Genomic DNA, 27,188 nt, shown 5'->3' on the forward strand with positions numbered 1-27,188 from the left:
AACAGTCATTCAAATCCCCACTCATTACAACCAAGGTATGCAGGAGATGATGTGTAAAACACACAGAGGCCAAACCTTGACCTTGTCAAACCACACCAGGTACACAGGCTCAACAAAACTGGACCAGGACTCATGAGTTTCCTTTTCTACCTCCATATTGAGATGATACTTTCAGATTTGGCTTAAGCAATATATGTAATCAGCAAAAGTAATCCGTTTTATTAGAACCTAAACATGACAGATATTGAAAATAAAAGTCTTTAAAAAAAAAAAGAAGAAAGAAGCCCTGCAGGACTGTGTTTACCATGGTGTAGCAGCAGCCTGTAATCTCAGAAGTGTAGAGACCTTCTTTGCTTTCCCCCGCTTTAACTTGAATTTGTGGATTTCACGGTGAACTGTGTTCCCGACGATTCCTCGAAGCGTTCCCGAGCCGGTGCGGATGCTTTCCAGCAGAGCATCAGGTCTGTTCGCATGTTCGCGGTGACGCCTGAGGCCCCGAAGATAAACCAGCCTGCAATAATGACCTTTGGCTTTGAGAGTTGTGCGGAGATTTCTTCCGATTTTCTTTGAATCAATTACATGATGTTCGGTAGATGGCGGGACCCTCAAAGCCTCTGCTGGTTTAGAAACAGGAACATTTATGCAGATTGATAAACCTTTGGGTCGATTTTCGCTTTTTAGAATACTGAATGATTTATTTTTTTTAGTATTGTTGATCCCATTAACTTGACTGAAGTGTTCCAATACATTTTAAAAACTTAAAATATGATTTGCACATCATCTTAACCTTTAATAAATAAAAAAAAAAAGTTGAGTCACTCTGGTTGTGGTTTTCAGTGGCGTTGAATTAGTCTGTAATACATTGGCGAGCGCCGCCCCCCCCCCCCCTAATATTTTTGGCTACTCGATTGATTTACAGACGTCGAAGAATTTTCAGAAACATCTCTCAGTTTAATGCCCGTCGGTACAACGCCGCCACCCACTGCTGCCTCTGTAATAAACATAAAGCAGAGTTATCGCCTCTCCGTCAGCGTCAACACAAACCGAGAAATGATGGGCTTCGTAAAAAGAGGAATTGATGGCGGAGCTGCCTGGCGGGGGTGGCATCGCGCTGTACCTGATAAAGTGGTCACTAAGTGTTTACCTACTCCTTATATTTCTTTATGCACTGAGGGCTTTTTTTTTGTTGTTGTCTTTTCGCAGCTCCGTTCACGAGATCCCAACTCACCCACCAGAGCAGGTCTCCTCACAAACACATGAACATGTGGCCAAAACGTCTCAGAACGTGTGTCTTTGAGTTCCACAAGAAGAAACAAGGTTGTCATTAATCCTTTAATATATGAAAGAGGCATGTTTTCAACAGAATATACAGTGTAACAGACCAAGTCCCACAGTTTTCATTTTCAACAGCTCTTTACAAGGTGACCCCTCTCTCTTGGATAGAAAAGAATAGATAATTCTGTCGTTATTCTGCACCAAAACTAAAAAGGAAAAAAAGAAAAAAGAAAAGAAAATCACACAGCTGTTAAAAATGACAGCCCACGGTCTGCCTCCCTGGTGAACGCGGAGACGTTTGTAGTGGTTTCTGTGTGGCTGGATGATCACCAGCTGCAGCCATATTCCGTAATTTCAGCAAATCTGGAAAACATTTTTCATTCTGCTCCCATCCAGCTCGAGTCTTGATCAAATGTCACGGCCCGGTATGGAAATGTCAGCACTAACAACTGCGGTATTGCTGTTAATACGCTCGCAAACAAGCCAATTATGCGGCTCTTCTTGTGTTGCGATGTGGCGGAGCGTCTGCACTCGGTGAGGTGAGACCGGAACGCGTCTGACGTGCTGCTCACCTTTGTGATACATCAACGCTGAACGCCCATTAGCTGTCTCGAAAAGCTTTAGAGAAAGAAGAAGAAAAAAAAAAAAAAAAGGTTCATGGGATAAATTATCAGACACAACGGCCAACTATGTGTATGTATGCACAAACAAAAGTTTCCAAGAAGGCAGAATCGATAATGGACGAGCTTTTTAATATTTATAAATCGACCACATTTACGGGCGATGCTTGTGTGTGTGAAAATGTGTGACTGCATACCGTGTGTGTGTGTGTGTGTGTGTGTGTGTGTGTGTGTGTGTGTGTGTGTGTGTAGGTCTGCAGACATACACACCTGCAAAACAGGAGGAGAGAGAAGAGGAATGCAACATCTGCTTTCACTCGGACTGCACCCGGAATCCAGAAAGTCCACAATGACATGTCAAAGGCGGCTAAACACAACAGTTAATTCACATTCCTAAACTTCATTGGCGTTGCGCGTGGCACTGCATAAGAAGTGTGTGGCTCTGGGACCGGGAGCAGTCGGTCCATGCTGATACACCTGTGTACATTCATGGTATGCATAAGGCTCCTCCTGGGGGAATGATGATTGAAGTGCCCGAGGCGGGCAAAAGCAGAGAAATTAAGAAGGTGTTTCATGATGCAAGGCCATTAAGATAAAGGACAAGGTATAATTAGCCTTTTCGCCCCCCCCACCCCAACCCAACCAGTTTTCTCTACTTAGAAGGAATACAAAAGCAGAATCAGCCCAAGCTGTTAAAACAAACACACTCCCATAAGTCATCCCTGTAGTGTCTGCATATTAACAGTCCTTCCAGGCTGCTACGGCAAATTATTACGGCGTTATTATCCCTATTACTATGGTGACTGTCTGATTATTGGCACATCCATCCAAAGGCGGTGGACGGAGGGAGAGAGAAAGCTTATTTTTATCTATTTATTTCAGAGCTGCATCTCCGTAGTGCAGCAGAACTGACACTCATGGCCTCCGTCTGCCTTCAGCCGGATCCTCGGCATAATTCACATGGCAGCGGCGATCCATTTCATCATGTGCAACGCAGCATCTCTTTGCATGCATTACAGGGTGTTGGTGATTTCTTCTCTCGGAGGGAAAGGTGTGTTTAAGACCCTGAGCAAATTAGGAGCCAAAACAACAACAACAAAAAAAACAAAACACCTGAAAGATTTCTTAATCTTTGTCATTCGCTAATTAATCACAAATGATCTGCTTCAACCCACAGTGAGAGATTGAACTGGAGGACGGGGAGAGGGAGCCACTGGCTTCATCCAGATCTTCCATATTCAAGTGGGACGGATTGATTTACAACAGGAGCACACACACACACACACACACACACACACACACACACACACACACACACACACACACACACACACACACACACACACACACACACACACACACACACACACACACACACACACACACACACACACACACACACACACACACACACACACACACACACACACACACACACACACACACACACACACACACACACACACACACACACACACACACACACACACACACACACACACACACACTTTAGAATAAAAGTGCGAGGAAATATAGATGCATTTCATGTCACATCAGGCTAATGCTGCTACTCCGCATTGACAAGAACTAAAATCTCCGTTTAATCGAGTAAATAAGTCTATAAATGACAAAGGGATTCTGCTTTCCTCAGATTACCGCCGGCTATTACTCATTGATTATGGCAAAAGTGCCGAAATGAACGAGCGTCTCCTATGGAAACGCATCCATCTGAACGGAGAGAAGTCATTAAGGCTGCGTCGCTCCGGTACAGATGCATGGCGCTCCACTGGCGCCGTTCCACGCACGCATTTGTGACACCTAAATTCAAATAACTGTTGTTTTGTCTCGTGTTTCTCGCCTTCTGTCTCTGGGTTTTTTTGTTGTTTTCTTTTTTGTTTTTTGGGGTTGGGGTTGGGGTTGGGGCGTTCAAAGTAGCCCGGTGTTTAAAAATACATCAAAATGACAGGCTCTGAAACAGGTGCGCTCACATCAGGTAGTTCTGAAGCATGAGGGCGAAAGCAACATGTGACATGTACGCTTCACAGACAATCATAAGGTGCTGTTGCTGAATGTACTTATATATATATATATATATGAGTGTGTGTGGTTGCGCGTGCGTGTGTGTGTGTGCTCAGTGAGGCGGGAACTGGGTGTAGCACTCACAGAATATCAATGCGTCTCATCTTTCATCTTTTTGTGTGCACTGCCATTCAAAACACTTTCTGCTTGCTTCAAGAGAGTGTGTATATGGAGCTCTGAGTCTCAGCATGCATATGGACCCGTGTCTGTGTGTGTGTGTGTGTGTGTGTGGCCAGGAAGACTGCTCCCCAGTCTCTTGATGTTGCATGTTAGTGTGTTATGTTAAAATGAGGTGAATAATGTTAACAAAAAAAAATAATAAAAAAAGATCCCAGTTATTACTGAAACTACCTTCACTCCAACGTAAAAGTCTTGTCGTGAAGTTTTCTTTATGGTGAAAAACAAAAGGGCAACATAAACTGAGTCAAATGTGTCAACCGTAAACAAATATTGACCTCAGCCTGGAAACAACAACAGGGCAGACGCTTGGTGTCCTACATGACAAAAGTCAAAGCAGCATTCATGTTATATTCAGACTCTTGCCAATATCAAAAAGTAACAGCATGTAATTACTACTCTATTTAAAAACCCAAATGATCACAAGAACATTGAATGAAACATAAAAGTGACACATTTTTAATTTCGGTTTGATTTTGCTGTTCAACTGGCATTTCCCACATAAAAAGGACAATAAATTCACATTTTGGCCATCTAGTAATGCTATTTGTTATTGTCGGCATTGCTAATAAAAATGAGAATTGTAGCCAGAGAAAACCTTGGCGGTTAGCTAGTAGCCAGCTGATATTATTTGGTCTCCATTACGGCTGTTAATAACATCAACAATAAGACGGTTTGGAGGTAAAACAGGTTCTCGGGTAAAGCCAAACAAAGAACCGCGGGTATACGAGTCATTTAAGATAGAAAAAGAATGAATAGAAGACGTCTTTAACAGCAGACGTCCCGCTGCAAAAGAAAATATAAGACAAGTATGGCGACATAAGTCAAGTAAAAAAGGCCCCGAACCAGCAATCCCATGTGCCTGAGGGACGCTAAGAGATGAACAATCTCTATCATTAAACTCTCCTCCCTGTAAAGCACAGATCTACAGTCCTAACCACGCCGGGACGCTCCGTGTAAGACAGTACAGAACGATCTTCAGCGAATCCACAGATAATACAATCACTACGGGGCAAGCAGGGAAACTTTCAAGGAACTGTAACTATTCCTCCGCATGGTGTTAGTCCTATCTAAACTTCAAAAACACATTGTTTGAAACCGGTGGCGGAAAGCAGATTTCATTTCAGCCACACCCTGAGGTACAGTGGGGGCGGGTGCAGAACTTCCATCTAAAGATCAGGAACAAAGACAAATATAAATATCACTGGAAATGAATGGCACGGTTTGTTGGTTTGTTGGTTTTTTTTTACAATTGAAATCAGAATGTAGCTCTCCTGAAATGACTTCAAGTTGTAGATGTGATGTTCAGAGGTTGTTGGGTTTTCTTTTCAGTGGTCATGAAAGGTCAGAATGGAAAAAGATTGACGCGTAGAGGAATCCATGTCTTTAGTGGCCACCCACCGTCCTTTAGAGCTAAAAGTGGGGATGAGAGAGTTTTCCAAAAAAAAATAAAAAATAAAAAGAGCCTGTTTTTTTGGAACAATAAAACCCTCGCTGAGTGGGAACAAGTCTCCAAGACAACGTGACGCCGGACCTAAAAAAAAAAAAAAAAAAAAGAAGCTGGCTCATTGTCACTTTTCCTGTTTGTCACTCGTCTCTTATTTTCATCCATGGCCTCCGATCTCCTTGTTGACAGGAGTCCTTGTGCAACTACGTGCCATAAATAAATTTGTCCATAGAACAAACAAAAAATAAAATCAGTGGAAACAGTAATTAAAAAAAAAGAAAAGGAAAAGAAAAGTAAAAGTCTGAAGTACGCAGGACTGTCCTCGGTATATTTGGGTTAAAAATCCCATCTGAGAGGTAAACAAAGCTTTGACTGTTTGGTTTTGAACGGAATATTTTCCTTCTCCCTTTCAAATGTCACAGGGCAGTAAAGTCTTTGAGTCTGCATATATGCAAGTGCAGGGTGTGTATGTGCTGCTTAGCTCGGTGGCAAAGTAGACAAGATTTGTTGGCTCTCGGCCCCTCGGCTGGACGAGACTGTTTGTGTGCTGTGTCGACCAGGCGGGGCCGGCGGGGTGGGGCGGCCCCACTTCACTCCTCTTGTCACCAGTTGGCCTTGACGGCTTTAACGTCACTCACCAGGTTTTGAGCAAGGCAGATACCAAAAATCTGGAGGGGGGGGTCGAGGAGAAACAACATATTACTTTTGTTAAAAGTAGGCAACATGCTTCCAAAAGGATTCGTGTGAATGGCGTCCTGAAAACAGGCTGCTTGAATTGCAGTGATTTGCTTGATGTTGCACATCATAACCACTAGATGGCAGTGATGGCACAAACTGAAACCATAGATGTGCCTTTAGGTAAATGCCTCATTCCAGATACAGCAGGTTTCCCATATGATTATCCACAATGAAGAAAGTATCTGCATACAGCACATTTACCTGTAAAAGTGCAATTCCCACAAAGATTCCAGCGACAATAATCAGGTTGTCTTGAAGCCACTTCTCAAACTGCCCCACGCAGCCTTTGGTGTAGATGTATTTCTGTCGGTCCAGGTCCTTCAAACAGAGCAGAAGACCATTGAAATGTGGAATTGGTTAGCACATTTTCACATTTTAATTAAAAAAATAAAGTTTCAGCGAGAACAAAAGTCATTGACATCACTGAAACCAACACGTGAACCCTGGCCTATGACTAAAGCAGTAAACAAACAGCATTTCACTGTGACGAGGGCATGAGGACTGCGCAATAACTGAGTCACACTGCTCGGATTCGTGTCAGTGTCTGGACATCATGGAGAGTATCACAGCCGAGCATTCAGCTCCTCCGAGGATCCGGCCTGGACTGAACAAACAGGCAAAAATCTGTTTCCTGTTACCGGACAGATGGTCGCCTGTGTTGTCAGATTGAGCCGATGATGTACAGGGTCTTTTCAGAGGCGCAAATAAAAAGGTGTAATTTACGGCTGCAATGACACTAAGAATGGATGCCTCCACACAATGCTCTCTTTGTTGCTCCTCAAGACAAGTCAACCAGGCAAAGTCTTTGTCCTCTTGCAAAACCCCAGCCCGCGTTCAGCCAATGAGAGGTGCAGTGGCCCTCCAGGTAGCCAATAAAAAAAGGCAGGAAACACTAAGGTTTTTCTGCCTGTGAACTTCCTCTGGTGCTATTTCAGCCCTCTGCCTTTGTTGTGCTTCTGTCCCCCCCCACACGTCTCCCGCTCTTCCTCTTTGCAAACCCCTCCACTGCGCAAACAGGCGTCAGGAACTCGCTGCACGCGGCTGATAGTTCCAGTGAAATGTCAACGGCCGAGGCGTTAGCTCGAGAGCGCGCAGAAAATTAATTCATACCAACTCTGTGGCAGGTGGTTGGCTGTATTACACTTCGCCTAGCAACAGCAATCTTTCTGACTGCAGTGCAGTGAGTTGTAACCACCACACCCACACACAGAGGAGAAGGGAACGGACTGGCATAACCCACTGGAGTCGCCAATTACAGAGTGTAGTAAGACTGTTCTCCGGGCTAAAACTGGAGCCTAATTATGCCTGTTAGAAGAACAATCTGTTATTAAAGCAAGAGGCATGCCAAGCAGTCTTAACCCTGCACATTCCCCATGTCTGCTGTGCTGGCAGTATCTTTCAGGGCATGTATGTAAGGAGGACTCCTTTTCTCCACCTTTCCTCTCACTGTGAAAGGTTTTGATTTCTACTTCAAACTGGAATCCATTTATACCTTTGAGGGGGACTGAGATGGATTAGCAAGTCAAATGCAAACAATGTGATTGACAATCTCGCCCTCAACGGCTCAGACTGCCGCGGTGGTTTTCAACCAAACGAGTTTGCTGTCAGTCACTTCAACCGGAAAAGCGAGGACGCCCGGCCAAGCTGCTCCTCCACCAAGGGCTCTATTGTATAGATACTTGTTCAGTCGCATGTTTCTCGCAAACTGTTTGCATTTCAGATCAATTGGAAAAGCAGTCTGTATATACTATGGTGTATTTAGAGAACTAGGCCCAGAGGCATGAGCTGAATAATTCTAATACACAGAAGAAAGAAAACGGTCTATATAAAGAAATCTCAAAGACACTGACCCCTTGAAGCCGAACATCATAGCCACATTGTGTGTTGATGACATCTTCCTGCAAAGAAAAAAAAAAATACACTAAAAAATGGGCAGATTTCAATCTATTAGTGTCATCTTTGAAATGTTTACTCTTTAAAAGTGGTGACAACTTTGTTTATTAAAAGATAGGATTAGGATAGAGGCTTCAGATCCAGTCGGCACTGAAAGATGGAACCTTTAACATCGAGCCAGAATGTGAAAACACTTCCGTCATGCTCAACACGAGTGAGGCAGTTGCATCACTCCCAAGATTATTTATTCACATAAAGATGGATGATTATGCGCCGCGACTCATATTGTTAATGAGTGACTCACTGCAGGGTCTTTGACGCAGCAGGAGAAGGGGACTCCGCAGCGCTCCCTGCTGGGATTCTTGTCAGTGCAGTTGAAGTAGATGTTCAGGTTCCAGTCGTCGGGTCCGTGCGCTCCACAGCATGACCACTGAGACGGCGGCAACAACAGGCTGAGATTAAAAGCCAACTCTGGCTAACAGACAGATTTACCCCCTCTGATCTGCTCTTGGAGCCACTCTTTAGAAGCGGGCTCAGGTCAGCCTGGGTGGTTCGCCAGATTACAGTGGCGGACAGCCGCTCCACAGACCGAGACTCAACTGGTGAGACTGAGGCTGAGGCGGATCTAATTGCCTTAAGCATGCGTCACGACAGAGTCCGGCATTTACACACGGAAGCCAATTACCCTAACTGTTTCATTCATATAATTGGATAACCGTTCGGAGGAAGCACAATCACATTAATCAAGAGATTACTTCAGCATTGCAGAGGGCGAGTCTTTTTCTCCCCTCTGCCTGGAACAAGGCCGATACGGCTCAACTTTATCAGTTCATTTAAACAGTTTTCTTGTGCAGAGCATGGTGATTTTATCATAATCTAGAAGCGTGAAATGTTAATGCTGAACATTTGCATTGTGTCACGGGTCTCAGTAAACTCGCGCGCACTCACATATTCTTGGGCAAAGTCGATCAGATTCTGCAAGTCGATGTCATCGCGGTAGGCCTTGACATTGTTGTTGATGAAAAAGTTGAGCTGGTCTTTGATCCAGTCCTTAAAGACGAAGGCGAGGATCCCCGCCGTCAGCTCCAAGAAGAAGATCAAACCCAGGACCACGGAAAACTGGAATGTACATGACACAAAACAAACAAACAAAACAATACTCTTGTCACTGCAATCAAGAATTTGGGTGCGGCCAAAGAAGAAAAAAAAAAAGGCTTTGTTAGTTCTACAAAGAACAGAAAGGGCAGCTAGGATGTCACGGCCCTGTGCAGGTCTGGTTGGAGCCTCAGTCCTGATTTGCTAAGTGAGAGTGTGGCAACAAGAACTGCGGTCCCACAGGTACCGTTATATTATCCCTTTACGGTAAATGTAGGAAGAGACGAGGCTAATGATAAATGCACAACAGCCACATTAGCTCCTCACTGTGACGCCTGACTTACTGCTGCTAATGGACATCAGCGAGAGTTAATAGCTACTCTGCATCGCAGCCAGCAACAAGGCAACTTTGTCTCTGTCAATCTCGTCTTCATATCAATACGGCTGGCCCCAAATAAACCTCCCAATAATGGCTTTACATTTTAGATTCACTCTCGGCTGAAAAAATAAGCTTGACACACACACACACACACACACACACACACACACACACACACACACACACACACACACACACACACACACACACACACACACACACACACACACACACACACACACACACACACACACACACACACACACACACACACACACACACACACACACACACACACACACACACACACACACACACACACACACACACACACAAAACATACTTTAGTTGACTGAGAGAGGCATGTGTTTCCCATCATTAATTTCTGATGTAACGGGATTTGGTTTTGTAATGAGAGAACACATTTATGCTGTGAAACCACTCATCATCTCCGCCTCGGCTGAGTCAAAGTGACACCTGCTGCACTGGCAGCCTTGGCTCTGGTGGGAACTGCAGAGCTAAGGGGGTGTGAAGTGGTTTAAATGGTGTCTGTGCGCACAAAGTCGGGAGCCGGCTTACAAATTTGAGCAGGAAGGTGTTCTCTCTGAGCGCTCCGATGCAGCCGGCAAAGCCCAGGACGAACATGACCCCTCCTACGACGATGAAGAGCCACACGGGGTCAAAGCCACCTAGATCTGTGATGGAGGACAGGTTGGACAGCACACCCTGAGGGGAGAAGGAGGGAGACAAAAGTGCAGCTTAAATTTACTTCAGAGAATCGGTTCTTACCATTCTTGTCACAAGGTCATGGTGAAATTTCTCACTATTCAAAAACACCCCGTTCAACCGTCAAAAGATTGTGTGCTGTCAAAGAGGAAAAGGTGGGAATTGAACTTGTGTCACAGGCGAGAGGCCGGCGGGGTTTTACCCAGCGCAGAGACGCAGACGTGCAGCACGAAAACCTATTGAGCTGCAATACAGTTATAGGTTTCATTAGATCGGTATCTATCAAATATGTTGCTGTCTAAATAAAATAACTCAGTCTCTGAAGATTTTTATTTTAAATCAATTTATGTTGAGCACAGTTTCATTCTGTGGCAGTTCAAGCTTTTATCAGGCGAGGGAAAGCCTTCTGAAAACATTTGAGGCCTCCGAGCTTCATGACCTAATCTGTCCTTCCTCTCGGTGTTTCCTGCCCTGCAGCCCCCACGCCACGGCGTGTCCAACATGTTTTCCTGTGGGGCTCTGGGGTTCATCGTGCCTCAACAGAGACAGCTTTCATCTGAAGTTACCAGCCCAATATGAACTGTATTAACAATACACAAGATATTTAAAAAGAGACATTTTGCAGGGAATATTTGCTCATCTTGAAATTGATCTCAGTGACATCGCTCAATAAAATTGGAACAAGTACAACAGAAGAATGACAACATTCGCTTCAGAAAAGTTTGACTCTTACACAGCAACAATGTCCGTTTAAATGGGAACAGCTGAAAACTGTAGTTTTTAACAATGGTGAGTGCACAGACATCCGTATGGACAGACAACAACGTTGGATTGTTATTCCTATAAAACTAGCAAGTCTCAGCTGAGAGTCATGACCCTCTGGAGGCAAACCTTGTTATTGTCCATCTAATGAGCATGTGCAGAAGAAGTGTTAACTACAGCTGTGGTGCGCATGTGCAGGAGCAGCATTTCAGAAAAGTTGTGTTTTCCCCCTCGCTCCCACGGAGACAGAGTCGGACTGTTTTGGAAAAGTTCCACCTTCGGAGCAGTTTTCAGAGGCTCTGTACACGGTTGTTGTGTAAACAGACAACCAAGCGCGAGGAAAGTTTTCCATTTTCACTTGAAAATGTTGTTTAAACAGGGCTCAGACTGAAACCACTGGAGGAGCTTTTAAACACTAATTAGATTAAGAAGCCAGTAACATGACTGGGTTTTAAAAGGAGCATTTCAGAGAGACACAGCCATTCAAATGTAAAGATAAAATAAGGTTCATAATTCTGCAAAAACCTGCATCGGAAGATTGTCGAATAATTTTTGAAAAATCTTCTTAAATGAAATCACTAAGACTGTCCACAGTGTTTTATAGAAAATCAGTTAGAACACAGGCTTGCTATGCAGTCCAGAAATACATGTGCGAGCTGTACCGTGCTAAGAAGCTGCATGTGAAGATGATCCAGAAACACGGTCAGCTTCTCTGAGCCAAAGATCATTTACAAAAGGTCTGAAGCAAAAAAAACATTTTTCTTTTTTGCAATCAAACAAGTCAAATTTGAAAATTCCTTTTGTCAATGACAGATGGCGCGTCATACATAGTCAATCGGAGAGGCACCACCCTGCTTGTTATCAGCACACACTTCAAAAGCCTCCATCTGTGCTGGTATGGGGCTGCAATACTGCCTACGGCGTGGGCAGCTTACACATCTGGAAAGTAAAGTACACCGAGGTTTTATAGAAACATCTGTGCCCGTCCCGTCTCCTTCAAGGAAGACGTTGCATATTTCAGCCAGACATCCATCTAGTGTGACACCGGGGCTTCACAGTGGAGCTGGAAAAAAAAGCTGAAATCTCCCATTGATTCAGTTTAAGAGTCAGCTGCTGCGCTCCGCAAGAAGAGAACTGCAGCACAGAGGCAACAAGCCGCATTCTTGTGCTATTACAGAAGAAACAGCTTTCATTTGAATGTGAGCACAAAGCCCAGAAACAATGGTGTAGCGCGGCTCCACACAGTGGGATGAAACTAATCATCTCAGTCAGTGAGACCAAAACTCGCCATTACGCCTTTCCAGCAACTGCTATACATCATTCAGCCTAATTCCTTTAAATTATTCACGCTGTTCCACAAAGGTACTTCAGTGCAGTCCTATTTGCACAGAGTTCATGACCAAATGCTACTAATCAGTACATGCTTTTACGCTGGTGCAGCATTTACCAAACCGACTGCAACAATTTCTTGCTAATTAATGAACAAATTGAGTGCCAACTCAATTGGAAGAAGTTTTGTATGTTGCTGTGATTCACTGCACATGAGGTTAATGGCGTACGTAACCTCTGCAGACTGCGCAGCGGGGACAATAAACAGTCAGCAATTTCCATGCAAATACGGAGTCCGATTCGTCTTGCGATCGACACTCATACAGCGCGGAGCGTCCCACTCCTGGTGGCTGAGAGTCAAACACAAGCATCCTTTCTAGCTCTAATTCACCTATTGGAAAAACAATTTCACCATTAACTACATATTGGCTCAACAAAACTTAGTTACACGCCGCACTTGGGCCAGCAGCAAAAAAATAAATTTAAAAAATCATTTCCCGAGAAGACAAAGATGTTTTTACCAGAACCATTATCAGGTCATTTGCCTTTGAGTGCTTCAGGAATGGTGGTTTTACTTTCCAACGCTCTTTTCTAAAAAGCTCAGTTTACGTCTGAAATCGCTCCTGCCGACTTCCAGTTTATGATGGGGAAAATGCTTGGGAGGAATTATTAGTTATGTTGTGTATTTGTGTTTGCACATACCTTCTCCGCCCATGCCCACAGTCCTATGGCCAAGAAAGCTGCTCCTAGTAACTGTAACACAAAGCGCAAAGAGGAGGCCAGATTGTGAGGTGGGAAGCAAACGATCAAGCACACCTTAATGAATAAAACTGTTGTGAGAAAAACATAGAATTAAGTTTAAAAAAGACTATACGTATTTGTAGATTTATCTCAAAGGGAGACAACTTAATTCCTCCTCCGTCAGGAGGATTTGAGGCGTGGCGTCTCCCGAGCAACGTATACAAACAACACAACTGTCTCCGGATTCACAGTCATATTATGTTATGCTGATTGATCCGTGCTAATCGGTGACATAATCTTTTCCCAGCACTGAGTCCCAGACTGCACACAAAGGAAAAGAGGAACGAAAAACAGCAATCTCTGATGAGAAATAACCCGAATTTCCTACGAAATGCAAGCAGAACCTCGCACCTATGGAAAGATCCTGCCTGAGGAAAATGGCTTTTCAAGCTTTAAAACAAAACTGAATCCTCCTCGGGTGTCTTAGCGTACTGTGAAAAACAGTGAAGCACAGCATACGCAGGTTACTGCAGGTTGGACACATTGCGCGGGGCCGCTTAAAGAGGCTGCTGGATGTGATACCTGGAGAGGGAGGGAAATCCCTCCGGCATTAACCTCCCATCCTTGCAAAGGATGAATGCAGGGCTCAGGGCTTGAAACATGCTGAAAGAGTGCCAGGTGACTGCTATAGAGGGACGCATTATGAGATTACTACACTGCCTTCAGTGATACAAAACAACAGCAAGGCTTTAGACCGATGCAAACCAGACTGCATGTTGGGAAGCTTGTCAATTGCTGTGAGCGTGGGATTGACATCTACTGTTTATTGGCCACGATATATAATTTCTAACCAAGTTTGAATAGCTATGAACTCAACTGAGTAAGAGTCTGAAACATAAAAAGCAGGCGAACTGATGGAAGTGGTTAACATTGTAATTTTCTCTGTTAGCGTTGTTGGACACAACAAGTCGAGAAACAACAAAAACAACAGCAGCAGCAGCAGCAGCAGCAGGGGTGGGGAAGTCACTGCTGAGCCAGTCTGGTGGTTACAAAATCAGTTGAAGAAGAGGGCGTGGTAGTTTTAACTGGAAAGTGACATGGAGGAATTCAAGGTGAGAAACATAAAAAGTCATCTCCGTTCATGAAATCTAAATAAAACAGTCTGAGAAGTATGACAGGTCCTAATCAGAGTTCACTTTGCATTTGCAGTGGTGATTTAGTGTCGACCACAAAGATGGAAACAGACGACACATCAGACACTCTTGTCATGTCTGTGACAATAACTTCCACAACATTCATCGTTGTGGTATTTCCAACAGCAGAGACTTCACAGTCACTTTCAAAGTGAATAAAGGAGAGCAGCAGAAGATAACAGTCATCTCCTGTGTTTGATGGTAAATATAGACATCTTTGGTCCTTGCCTGATTTCATACTTACACTTCAAGTGCAGCAGATTTTGGTAGGAAGTGGACTGTGAAACACTCCTCAATAAGTTCTGCATTGTTTCTTGGGCTCACATTTCAAAGGAAACTTGCAGAGCAACTGTATCGGGGTTTATTGTGTGAACTCAAGGAACTCTCAATACTCCTTCAATACTCCCTCATTACAAGCCCCATACACATTCAATGCACTCCTAACAGAACTTGGATATGGCCTTAATACACATGATCAAATACTCACTCAATGCAGCTTGAATACACATTCACTACATTGCCAACACACAGTTGCAGGTTTAATTCAACCTCACCGTTTCATTATCACACCCATCAATACATTTTGAATGCACACTTGATACATCCTCAACAGAGTCACGATGGTCACATCTTCAATAGACTCTCACTATAGACACCCAACATTTTCAATATAGGTTCAATACTCATTGAAAACATCTTCAATATACAATGCCATGGATCCCAAAAATCCTTGTTACACCTATAATTTGTACTCTTCAGCATCAGTTACTGTACATATACAAGTTCAACACACACCTAATACATACTCCATAGAGCTTCAATATAGGCTCAATAAATCCTCAATATAGCTTGAACACATCCTCAATCTACCCTCACCAAGCCCAAAGTCAGTAAAGCATCGAGCTGGCTCGCAGTGTTGAAAATTCCCGCTGGTTACAACCAAAATGGTTTTGGCTTGAACATGTCTTCTGAAATGAGAAGAATGAGCCGTCATTGTCAGTCAGGATTTGTCCTATCCGAGCAGACCCCCCCTGTGGAGAAGACACACCGATTTCACTCCCCAAAATAGCTGTAAATAAAAACAATCCTGCCCACCAACGTCTCAGCAATGTGTTTCCTGTCTAACTCCCATTGCTCAGTCCTCAATGGGAAATCAGTGGGAGTTGATTAGACTTTGATGAATAGTATCTAGGCAGCACAACAGCTGATATTTTCCTAATTACAGTTATTATCTACCATTGCTACACCAGGGAAACATTTTAAATTGTCTTAATTAGACAAAGAAGATGAAGAATACCTCAGATTTCAGCAGGAGCATCACATTCAATTAGTGTTTGTTGGGATTCTCGCTGCTAAAAGCACCTAGAAATGACTGTTGTATGTGGTGCAAAATAAAGAAAAGTTGAATTAAATAGTGCCGTCTTCACCTTTGACAGGGCAGACATGATACTGCAGGGACGCCAGAGCTGGTAACATTCAGAGATCCCACAATCCACCGCCAACTATTCATCATGCAGCCTTTTGTGGAAACTCAGGAACCCAAAATAAACTTGATCTAAGTCAATACACGTAATCGAATGCCAGATGTCCTGGTGGTTCATATTTGAAGGTCATTTTAAAGGATTTCGGTTGAGGAACTCATTCGGTTTTTCCTAACCTCCGTTTAAGGTTTAAGTCCGGCCCCACCTCCTCCCACACCCGCCCACCATCTGCACCTGATTGCACGCTTTCGCAACAGCCGTGTGGAAACGGTTCAAGATTCCTGGTTAGTATCAAGGAGGAGGGAAGTCGTGATGTGATCAAAATGCACAGAGTTTATCATCCTGGTTTGGAGAAGCTTTGCTGGGGGAGGGACTGGCAATGCTTCAAATATGCGAGCGCGCGTTCAAGAACATCACCTCTGTCACTGTGCTGAGTCAGCTTGGCGGCTGTACGCAGGAGGATCGACCGTTCTGGTCGGCGTCTCTCCTCCTTTCCTCAACTTTCTATCACACAGAAATCAAATCTATTCCCATCTTAAGATAATAAAAGCTACTTCACCTGCAAACTGGACAAAACACAAAAGAATAATTAGAAATCCTAGTTTAAAAAAAAAACCAAGGTTTGGACGAAAACAGTGGAACCATTACATTCCTATTCAGTATGGATACAGACACTTCTACTATACCATCATGTCTGCGTCTCCCTCAACTCTGAACTCAATCACAAAGCAAAAAAAAAGAAGGAAAAAAGTGTCTCTCCACTGTGGCGCTTTGAAAAAGAAAACACCAGCCGCACACTAGAAAGGTACTTCTGTTATGTGGCCAATTGTGTTATTATTTCCGGTCAAAAGTACTTTATTGCATGTCAACTTGTATTTCCCCCCGTCACAGCTGAAGGCGCCCTTGAAGGCAGCGTTAAGTGGGACAGCTACAAAGGTATCATTTGTGGTAGCCTGGCGGTTTCTTCTGTATTTCACAATAACTTCAAGAGGGGACAGGACGCCGAACAATTAAAAATGAAACATTGATGGTAGAAGTGTTCAGCCAGAAACTTGCAGGTTGTTTTTAATAAATTATTTCTATTAAAAAAAACCTTGAGTTGATCTGAAGGGGGAAAAAAAACAAAAACACTGATGTGACTCACATCATACTTTCATGAATTCATGCGAGAAATTGCATGAATGACAACAAGTCAGCTGGAAAAATTGAATTAGTACAGCCCTCTAAGAACGAGTCATGATGGTGACGAAGAGCACACGGCAAGAAAAAAAAGCTGCATATACTTCAGTTGTCACTTTTAGTTTAATTTAGATCTTTCCAATAATGTTGCAAATAGATACTGAGTAAGAACCGCAGCTCTGTGGCTTGTGAATGTTAAAGAAGGTGCAGGTTATAGCCTCTGTCGACATAACACAGCTTAGCTTTGGTAATAGTCGTTACTGTCAAAGGTCAAACAATCAGTTGCATTTCGGGTGGAGAAAGGGCTGCTCAGAGTTTACTACTGCTTGTTTTCCAACACAATGTCACTCAGAAGGCTAAATTATTTCATTCGGCACAAAACAATAGGGAGGCTGTTTTACATGAACATTTGCTGTCTTTTTTTGGAAGCGGATGAGCGTTTACGCACACTGTGAAACCATCTGGCATGGTGGCCATGATTCATGAGGTTGGATGTGATTTCTGATGCGAGCCACATTGCATTTAATATTAAAAAAAAAAATATGTGGGAATTTAAATTCCCCCGAAATATGCTAAATGATTTTTATTATTATAACGATGAAAAGATCAGGACTTTATGGCAGAAATGTTAAATGTCTAATTTCCGCATACATTTTCATAGCCTGCACTGTGCAGCATCTCTTACTGTATAAACCTAATTTATTTCCTTGAAGGTCTCCAAGAGAGGCTGTAGGCCCCCGCTTCACTCTCTGATTCGCCAAGACATTACAGTGAAAGAATGTATGTGTAATGTATTCATGGAAGTAAATATGGACGCTACACGTGTCGGCATGTGTGTAGCAAGTATGGGGATGTTGCGCAATAGCAGGAGACCAAATTATGACCATATGACGATGGTATGAAGAAAATTAAAAAAGGAATGAGCACAAACTTCAATTATAGCCTTTTTCATTTGGAGTATTGGCTGCTTCGTGTGCGCAGGGTGTGTGCGTGTGTGTATATGCAGAGTTTTATCCACCTGTGTTAGATTAATGACAATAGTTGCATGATTTCAACATCAGACAGACACAATTATGTTCAGACTTTCAAAAAAAACAAAACCAAAAAAAAAGATATGGATCACACACGAGCAAAAAAAAAAAAAAAAAAAAAAAAGCCCTTTTTCCTGTGGTGTGAACAAAACATATAGTTCTTTTGTTGTTTTTTTAAAAGCCCTATCAGTAAAAGCCAACTTCCCACATGGAACAATAACATCCAGTGATGTTAACGTGAATAAGTACATTCAGAAAGACCTAAACCTTTGAGCAGTGTTTGCATTGTCTGGTTTTTTATCTGACTTTTCACCACACTGTGATGTGGGCAGTCGGAATTAAATCCAGGTCAATCTGTGGCAGTGAAACATGCACCTTGTCAAGAAGCTCCGCAGACAATCAGCGCCTTTCACTGGAGCAGCCGGAGATAAACACAAAAGGATAAATCAAACACAAGACGCTTATTTTGAACATCTCCTGCCTCAAGAATTTGGGGAATAAAACCAAATAAAACAAAGACAGAACAAACAAGGAAATGGTTCTCTGCTTTCTTTGTTAAATCAAACCTCACATTCACTTTTAAGTCATTTGCGTTCGCTTCTTATCATTATTTTATCAGATCCATGAAGTGTATTGCTATATTACTCCATTTCATCAGTGACCAATTAGGCAAAAGCTGCAACTTGATGTCCTCGTTTGCACTTCTTTATTTAATTCAGGGTTTTTCCACAGTCAAGTGCTGCTGTAAGATGTGTGGGTCCCACAGCGAGGGTTTCTCAGCCCGTGTGGACAAAGATTATCAACACTTGAGAAGATCCCTCCATAAGCCAGCTGATCCCATTAACCTTAACTAACTAGCAGAAAAATCAAGCTCCCCTCCTCTTGGTCACACACACAAATGCGTAGGGTATAGACCTACTGGGGTGTGACTGCCCTTTCAATGACTCCTTGAAAAACGGAATATCTAATGCCTCTGACCGTGTGAACACAGTCATCCCTGAGCAGGCCATATTGTCGAGTGGATCAACTAATTATTCAGCCCCCCTGTGACTCAACGTGAAATAAACACGTCCTTATATAGGCACTTCTTTCTACCCAATACTGCTGGATCAGTTTATTAATCGAAGGTTCTACAACAGACTCAGGTTTAGAATCGAAACCAGAACTGGAATCAAGAGACGATCGCTTCTCCTTCGACGTTCTTACAGCTTTGAGTCTGAGTTCAAAAGAGAAACCTCTTGCTCTGAGCGGACTCTGACTCACTGTTCACACTGGATTTTATCTGTGGGAAAGCCAAAAACTGCTAAACATGAAAAAGACCAGGGCGCAATACAGGAAAATAAATGTTATCTGGTATCACATCGTGTACACAGAGAAGTGCTTTTTCAGGAGGTTGAGCGAGCCACTAAACCACCGCATGCCCCGGCTCTCCAGCTCTCTGTTCTCACTCCCCAGAGAATTCCCAATATTACATGCGAATCATTTTTATTTAGTATAGCTGCACAGCAAAGAAGCTTTCAGAAGTACTCTTATCTTGCAGTGTGTTGCAGCAAATGGGAATTTCTTAAAAACTTAGTTTTCTCTACATTTCATCTATGAAATGTGCTGCACCCTGCTATACCTGTAAGATTAAGAGTTCAGTTTAATGTGATCAGACTCATTTACATTCCAATGATGCTGGTCCGACTGTATGTTTAATACGTGAACAGAAATTTACGATTACATAAAAACTGGTTTATAAGGTGTTTCAAACAGCCTATTTGATCTCGGTTGGGCCAAATCAGTTGAATAAAAGCACATTGAAAATTATATTTGTATTAGATTGAGAACAGGGGTGTCAAAAGGCTCGGTCAGACTGCACAGAATGTACCGGTACAGTACTGTACGGTTTGGGTTTTCGTGCGTTCCCACTGCAAAAGTTGTAGATGGTACCGAAAGAACCGTACCAAAGGGTTACAGTTTTCCGTCACCCTTCCTTTTAGGTACCCAGCACTACAGAACGGGTCCAATGAGGAGGAGGAAAACGCAGCTGTCGGCTGATTGGTCAGTGATTTCCGTCACTCTCGACAAGCAGCAATATTTAAATAGCTCGTCGGCTGTATAAACCCTCCCGTTGCTTACATACTCTGCTTTACGCACACTGGTTGTTTAGTTAACTGGGTTTATTGAAATGTCAGCTCTACACAGCAACCCAGTGTGCTGACGAGGTGCAGATGCTCCTCTACGTAACAGGAGAGGTGGAGACTCAGCAGTAGCTGGACGTTGCTGGTCAGAATGAGAACTTTTACCAAGCTGTAGCACAAAGCGATGTTGGTCCGGTTATTAGTGCAGGTTTTAACTGCAGAAGCTGACAGCTCTGAATGACGCTTTCAAATGCGTCACGTAACCTCGAACGTGCTCCATGTTAACGAGCTGTGAGGCTCATACTCCAGCGAAGCTACATGATAAACATGATTCAAATATGACTGATATGGTCTATAGCGAGCTGGAACGTGTGTGCGCAGCAGAGGCAGTGCGGCAAAGAAAGACTTCGGCCCTGACGAAAAAAAATTTCTTCGACCAGAGAGAGCTTTTCAAAGAAAATGACAAAGAAAATTTTGTTCGGCAAGACCCGGGAGTGCTGAGCTTTCTTCTTGTTCTGACGGAGTAAGAATCGGCTTTTACTCGGACGCCTGATCTCCAATGCAACAAATGTGTTTGTTGTGGCTGGTCCGTCAATGTTTACTGTTGCGTGACGATGCCACATACCTGCGTTATTACGTGGCCGTTACAACCCCACCTACATTTTAAACATACTCTCTGCGGTGGGCCCATGCAACAGTTGGGTGGGACTTGGGTCTGGGTACATTTTGCCGTAACATACTATTCTGTCCCGTTCCATCCATTAACATTCTGTGCAGCGGGACCGAGGCTAAATACATTTTAGGGCCACAATAACCTTTTACTTTATAACTGAAAGTTTTTCTTTGATGTGGGGGTGAGTATTTTTGATCAAACGGAAACATTCAAGAATTTTCCTTTGAGATTAATAAAGTATTTCTATTGTAAAATGTCTATCTTTTCTTATAAGCAAACAATTACCAACGAAAATTACTACATTCTCAACATGAAGCCAATTTTAATACCTTGTGGTGCAAAATACAGTGAAATGCCTTAAAAGGCTTCTCTTCTAGTTGATACATTATGTGTGTTTTACAAACACGTGGTGTTGAGGCTACTGCTAGTTTGCTTGCAATGAGGTTGCTATCATTCATGGCTGCATCGTCGAGTTCCCAGCTTGGGGCTCATTGTTATGACCGCTACTTGAAATTTGTAAAAAATATAAAATTTAATATTCTCTTTGCTTTGTGTCTTGGCGGGCCGGATTCAAACAGCAAGCCTTATGAGTGACACCCGATTTAATGCAAAAATGTCAGTGCACATTACAAACAATGTTTACATTTGATGGATTCCCCTTTTTTCAAAAACAGACAATGAACCAAATTATATTCACCACAGTGTTTTGCTCAAGACTACCATTACAAAAACCTGTTGCTTGACTGCCAGCAGGATTTCTGGATGGATGTTTCACTTTGTTGCCGGGTTTCAATCACAGACAAAAGTCCAAGTCTGAGCCAAAAGCATTAAGAAGACTGGATTTCCAGAGGACTTCTGAGTGAATAAACGTCTGAGTCTGCCACGTATGGAGGGATTCGCCTCAAAAAGCTCCCAAAGAATCCAAGGTAAACCCAAGTTCTTCTTTTAAACAGACCTATCTTTTTAACTTGTGGCACACTGCGCCAATTTTATGCTGGAGACGCAGCACCATCGACAGACATGGACTGTCAGATTAGATTTGTATTGAATTTCTTTAAATGGCATCAAATGGTTTGTCCAGAAAATGTAAAAAAATATATATATATCTACAGTATTTATTGAGGTGTTCCTGAGCAGGAGGTGAAGTATTGAAATATCTATCATGGCAAAAGGACTGATACAGTGCCTCTTCTCACTTTAGCAGTCTCAACAGGCTTCACACTTCCAATCTGAATTCAATTTCAACAACAACAACAACAACCCACGCCGCCGTGACTCGACCTCTGCTGAGAGCAGCTTGTAGTCCAAGGACACTTCAGCACTGTGAACAAGATGAACCGGGGATTGAATCGGCAGCGGACAACCTGAAGAAGGTTTAAGCGCCCGAGTATATTCACGTGATGAGGCCATTTGCATAAAGCACAAAAAGCTACGTGTAGACGTTTTCAGCGCTGGGTGTGAGCTGCATTTCTGGCTAACCGAAAAAAGGATGTGAAAAAAGGCTTTTGCGTCATATGTACAATTACACAGGATGCGCGATTAACACAAATGGAATTTCAGGAAAAAACCTATTACATGAGGAACAAACGCAATAAAAATAGTTTAAAAAAAAGCATGAGCAGAAATATAACCTATATTTGTATTCATCACAGTCGATGGGGTTTAAACACAACGAGACAAATATACGGACATTAATTATTAATTAAAAATCAATTCTGTGTTTTTGAGAATCGATTGAGTATTACAAAAAAAACAAAAAACAACAACAACCCGGTGATGCAGTGTGTGTACGTGTGCCGAGCGTATCGGGATCTTCTTACAGCCGCACTCTAAAAGCGTCTCGAGCGGTGAGTGTCCCCAAATGGCTGCAGTGGCACTTCTTTACAGCTGTCCACCTGCGATGGAGCCGAGCGGCTCCCAGAGCCAGAAGTGAGCAGGCACTCCAACCCGTATCTGGCTAATAACGCTCCGCTCGCGTCCAACCAACTCAGCAACTTGGTTACAGCTTAACAAGCTCTTAATTACGCCGTGTGGGGCTTCCAAACATTTCGGCAGCTCGGGCAGTAAAATGTGATTAATTAAGTGGAGGTGAAGAATGTGTCTATTCTGAGGAGAGAAGGTGTGTTGTTCTTGGGCGAGAATGTGTGGCTGTTGACAGCGCGCTCAGGCGCTGCAAGAATTCACAGAGAGAAGAAGTGCTCGCCTGTACTGCTCCATCTCGCCCACAATGTTTATGGACTTACGAGCATTTTGTCTCAATTTGGGCAGCATTTTGGAGACTGACAAGATCACTATAGGAAAGACAAATGGGTTGATTTGTGGAGAATAAAACCCATTTCTCTCCATTTCGGCAAGGCGCTGGCTTGTCTGTCAAATCCAGTTCCGCAACACAAAGACAAGCGCCAAACAACTTGTAGTGATTGTTACCAGAAACAGCCAGCGAGCTGCAACTTGTTCGAAGAGCTCAGACACAAGATGGTTAGTTTGGCTTCGAGTGTCAAACACTCTCAAAGAAACTAAATATGAGTCAGACACAATGTAGCAGCCCGATGACTCAATATTTCCTGGTTGATTGCTCAGATCAATGGAATAACAAAGCTCCTTTTTTTATCTGGTGAAATGAATTTGTGCTTCTTCCATCACCAAGAACATGCTCGAGGCATTTCTCTCAGTTCATATTACCTCTGCTGTACAGAATAAACCAGCACAGGTATGGAGGCGCAGATGAGAGGTGGAGAAACAGGAATGCGTGTGGAGCCTGTGTACCTGATGAGCACAACAGAAGAAGCATATGATGGCAGAAACTGCAAAATCGCACCCTCCTTTTTCCTCATAGTCTTTGTCCTCACCATCCCTCTTTGTGCGTCTGTGGGTGTGTGAGCAAAGACAAACAATGCTTTCCCACAGAGGCCAAGCACCACAGTAGAGGAGGGAGTGAAAGGGGCGCCTGAAAAGAGGAGGGCTGGGTGGTATTCAGGCCGTGTGGCCTTTTCCTTCCAACTGTGTGTGGGAAGACCCTCTGGGGCACACAGACACGCCATTCCTTCACCCACAGACACGATACTACGCCAGGCGCACACAGGCAACGCAGACGGGTGAAGAGGGAGGGGCGAGGGAGTCTGAACAGAGAAACTTTTCAGGCTGAGGAGGGATAAAGATGGAGGGGGGTGGTGTCGTAAAGGAGACGTGGGATCACTTGCCACAGGCTGAACAATACAGTTGAGACTCTGGCAACTTTCAGCTCAATCATACCAACAGGTCAAACAAAACAACTGCAATAAACAGTTTAAACCAACCTGTCAGGTTCTGTTACACTTCGAGGAACTTTATCTAAAGTGACTGGTACCTGGACTCACCTGTTTATAAACTAAAAGGCAATCAACAAATCAATTTGTTTCATAATGAGACATCTTAGAGGAGAATTCTTCTGAGCCAATAAGAGGTGCAGAAGAGATCAAATGTTAGTATTCAAAACTAAATTGGAAAACTTCAACTTCATTGGTCATTTAAGGACTTTGTTATATCACATGATCTCTGTAAGTAATTAATTCCTCCCTCATTACAGCAAACTAGTTAACAAGTTAATCTGTTATGCAAGACGTCACACAAACAACAATAAACAAACAAGAACAACAAAAACAACACGCTTAAGTTAAAAAAAATTTAAAATAAAAAAATCACATCACCTGAAATAAACTTTTTTTAAATACACATTCTGCTCCTATCACACCAGTTTACACCAGCAGTGCGAACGTTTAAAAAAAAAAAAAAAAAAAAAAAAAAAAAAGTTTAATATTCTGTTTAGCAACATTGGTGTCATTTTATTTCTCAACCAACTAGGAGATAGGAGAAATAACAACTGCATTTACTTACCCAAAACAATATATTGAATCCAAATAGGAAGTATTTGACGCAGCAGCTGACCTCGGCTCCTTTCAAGTGATGGTGTTTTCTACTCATTCTTCCCGGGAAGGTGGCGGCTAAACTGTGAAGCTAGGAAACTACCAACAACCGCCACTTCAAAAGGCTCCAGTCAATTCGGCACTTTTACCCCCCAAACTTCTCAAATCGATGCAAGTTGGCCCCATGAGCCAATTCGAGCCCAACTTTCGGCGCGGCGGTGACTTAAATCAAACATATATGCGTCTAACTGATCGCCCCCTCCCGATGAGCACGGAGGCTGCTAGGCCGGCGAGCCTCCCAACTTCTCCCGTTAGCATTAGCGGCTAACCACAACAAATCCAGCGACGCTTCACGGAGGCGCAGACGTTCATCTGCACTTCTGCCGCGGCTTTCCTCCGGGACGCACCGGGGGTGGGGGGGGGGTGGGCAGGAGAGGCAGAAAGAGACAGGTGGTGAGAGAGAGAGAGACACCTCCGCCGGGGCTTTCAGCTCAAGCTGCCCGATGTTATGTGTGCTGCCGGATCGTCGCCCGGAGTCTTCATCCTTGTTGTTCGAGGCTGTGAAACAAGAAGCCCCTGCTGTCAAACGCTGCTCCGCCGCGCTGGCTGCCTGGTCGCCCTTTTCACCTCAAGAGCGGCCTCTTGTGTCCTAAAAACGTGTTTTCACTTCACCTTAAACCGGTCAAACGCGATTAAAAAAAAAAAAAAAAAAGATCTAATCTCGACTTCATTCGAGTTTGTTCACAGTCCACCTGGACGCCTCACCTGGAATGAACCTGCAGCTACAACAACACGTCTCGGTGATCCACATGAAGAACTGAAGCAGGAAAATCATACTGTCAACACCAATCACCTAATGAATGAATGAATGAATGAACGAACGAATGAATGAATGAATTGTTTTGGGTCATAGTTCAACACATAAAGAATTCAAAAACCAACAAATATTCTTCACTCCAGTCTGAAGCCATTGGCTGAATACGTGCAACTTTCATGACAAAATACCAAAACTAAGAATAAAAAAAAAAAAAAGATTTAAAGAAAATAAGAAAGCCTTAAATAATGGTATTTAATTTTCTCTCATCATCAGTCTGAACTGTAACTGAATTATTATGTATTTTTATTATTATGTATTATATATTATTACGTAAACCCTCCTCCTTTGACTTGTCTGAACTGAATTAATAATAAAAAAAAATTTAGGTTTTAGAAAAAAGATATTGAATAAATGCAAACATAATTTCAGAATTTACTTTTGCCTCTGCAACAAAAGTGAGTGAAATATTCGGAATTGTCCTAATTTAATGATTGTAACATAATAATTTTATTAATATGGCCCCGTCAAGATCAAATTAGCATGTGTTTGTGTTTGTGCGTGCGTGCGTGCGTGTGCGTGCGCGTGTGCGTGTGCGTGTGCGTGCGTGCGTGTATGTATGTATGTATGTATGTAGTAGCCTGGATAATGTGAGTTCAATACTTAACATAATACCGTCTTTCCATTGACAACGAGAAACACTAATTAACCCAATTTTTTTGTTATCTGGCTGCTGACATTTAATTTAAAAAAGCCCTTTTACCTTGCGTGATACTCAGTGGTATCACAAATTCCATTAGATGTTCTATTTGTATGACCTGATACAACCCTGGTTCAATTTCCTCCTCTGTAAAGGCCAATATAATTAGTTTTGCTTGACATCATCAGAGGCGTTGATTTAACTGCCAAAAATATGGTTAATTTAGGTTCTTGAATTTAGAAAGAAAAAACATTCAGAAGTGTTAAATCTCACATCTATGGGGGGAGGGGCTTCATATTGGAAGCTGGTCTTCCACACATCATTTATATCTTTATTATTCATACAGTTAGTGAAGCTGAGACGTTTACAATGTCAAGGCTTAAAAACGTTCAGTGAAGTTAGATCATTAACTCCTTTGAAGACTGCGGCCTGAAATGTGCAGCATAATGTTTTAAATCTGTTTACACTTCTGTTTACACCATTTACACGTGCTTCCATAATGGGAAAACAATGTATGCCTGTCGGACCCTGTGAACAAATACCTCACACATACCCACACACACTCACACACACCCACACGCACACACGCACGCACGCACGCACGCACGCACGCACGCACGCACACACACACACACACACACACACACACACACACACACACACAGACCAGAGCTAAAATATGAACAGAGATTTCATTTGTTCGAATTGCTGAATGTTTTCAGGTGAATCAAAACAGAAGAACATCACGGACATATATCAGATGATGTGAGCATGACTAACTTTAATCTGTGTTGCTGTAACAGCTCGGCCATGTCTCCTGGGACTGGAGGT

The 27,188-nt window shown here is 43.0% G+C and overlaps 1 protein-coding gene across 1 annotated transcript; it reads right to left on the bottom strand.

Annotated features, from left to right (window-relative positions):
- Window positions 1–4,314: 4,314 nt before the first annotated feature.
- On the bottom strand, window positions 4,315–25,439 carry tspan17 (tetraspanin 17). The gene is made up of 8 exons (XM_080465698.1): window positions 24,815–25,439; window positions 13,223–13,273; window positions 10,283–10,429; window positions 9,178–9,348; window positions 8,534–8,659; window positions 8,187–8,234; window positions 6,538–6,654; window positions 4,315–6,266 (listed from the first exon to the last, which is right to left on the bottom strand). Exons 1-8 carry the CDS (start codon window positions 24,899–24,901, stop codon window positions 6,201–6,203), a joined length of 813 nt encoding a protein of 270 aa, XP_080321824.1. The 5' UTR covers window positions 24,902–25,439; the 3' UTR covers window positions 4,315–6,200.
- Between the last annotated feature and the right edge of the window lie 1,749 nt (window positions 25,440–27,188).

This window comes from Lipophrys pholis, assembly GCF_963383615.2.
Source record: "Lipophrys pholis genome assembly, chromosome: 6".
Lineage (NCBI taxonomy): Eukaryota > Metazoa > Chordata > Actinopteri > Blenniiformes > Blenniidae > Lipophrys > Lipophrys pholis.

Bases quoted from the DNA above. Each gene is read 5' to 3' on its own strand.
- tspan17 (XM_080465698.1), bottom strand. From the start codon at position 24,901: ATGAGTAGAAAACACCATCACTTGAAAGGAGCCGAGGTCAGCTGCTGC. The intron at 8,660-9,177 runs GTGAGTGCGCGC...CCGCCGTCTCAG, and splicing joins TCGACTTTGCCCAAGAATAT to TGGTCATGCTGTGGAGCGCA. The intron at 8,235-8,533 runs GTGAGTCACTCA...TTTTCTTTGCAG, and splicing joins GCTGCGTCAAAGACCCTGCA to GAAGATGTCATCAACACACA.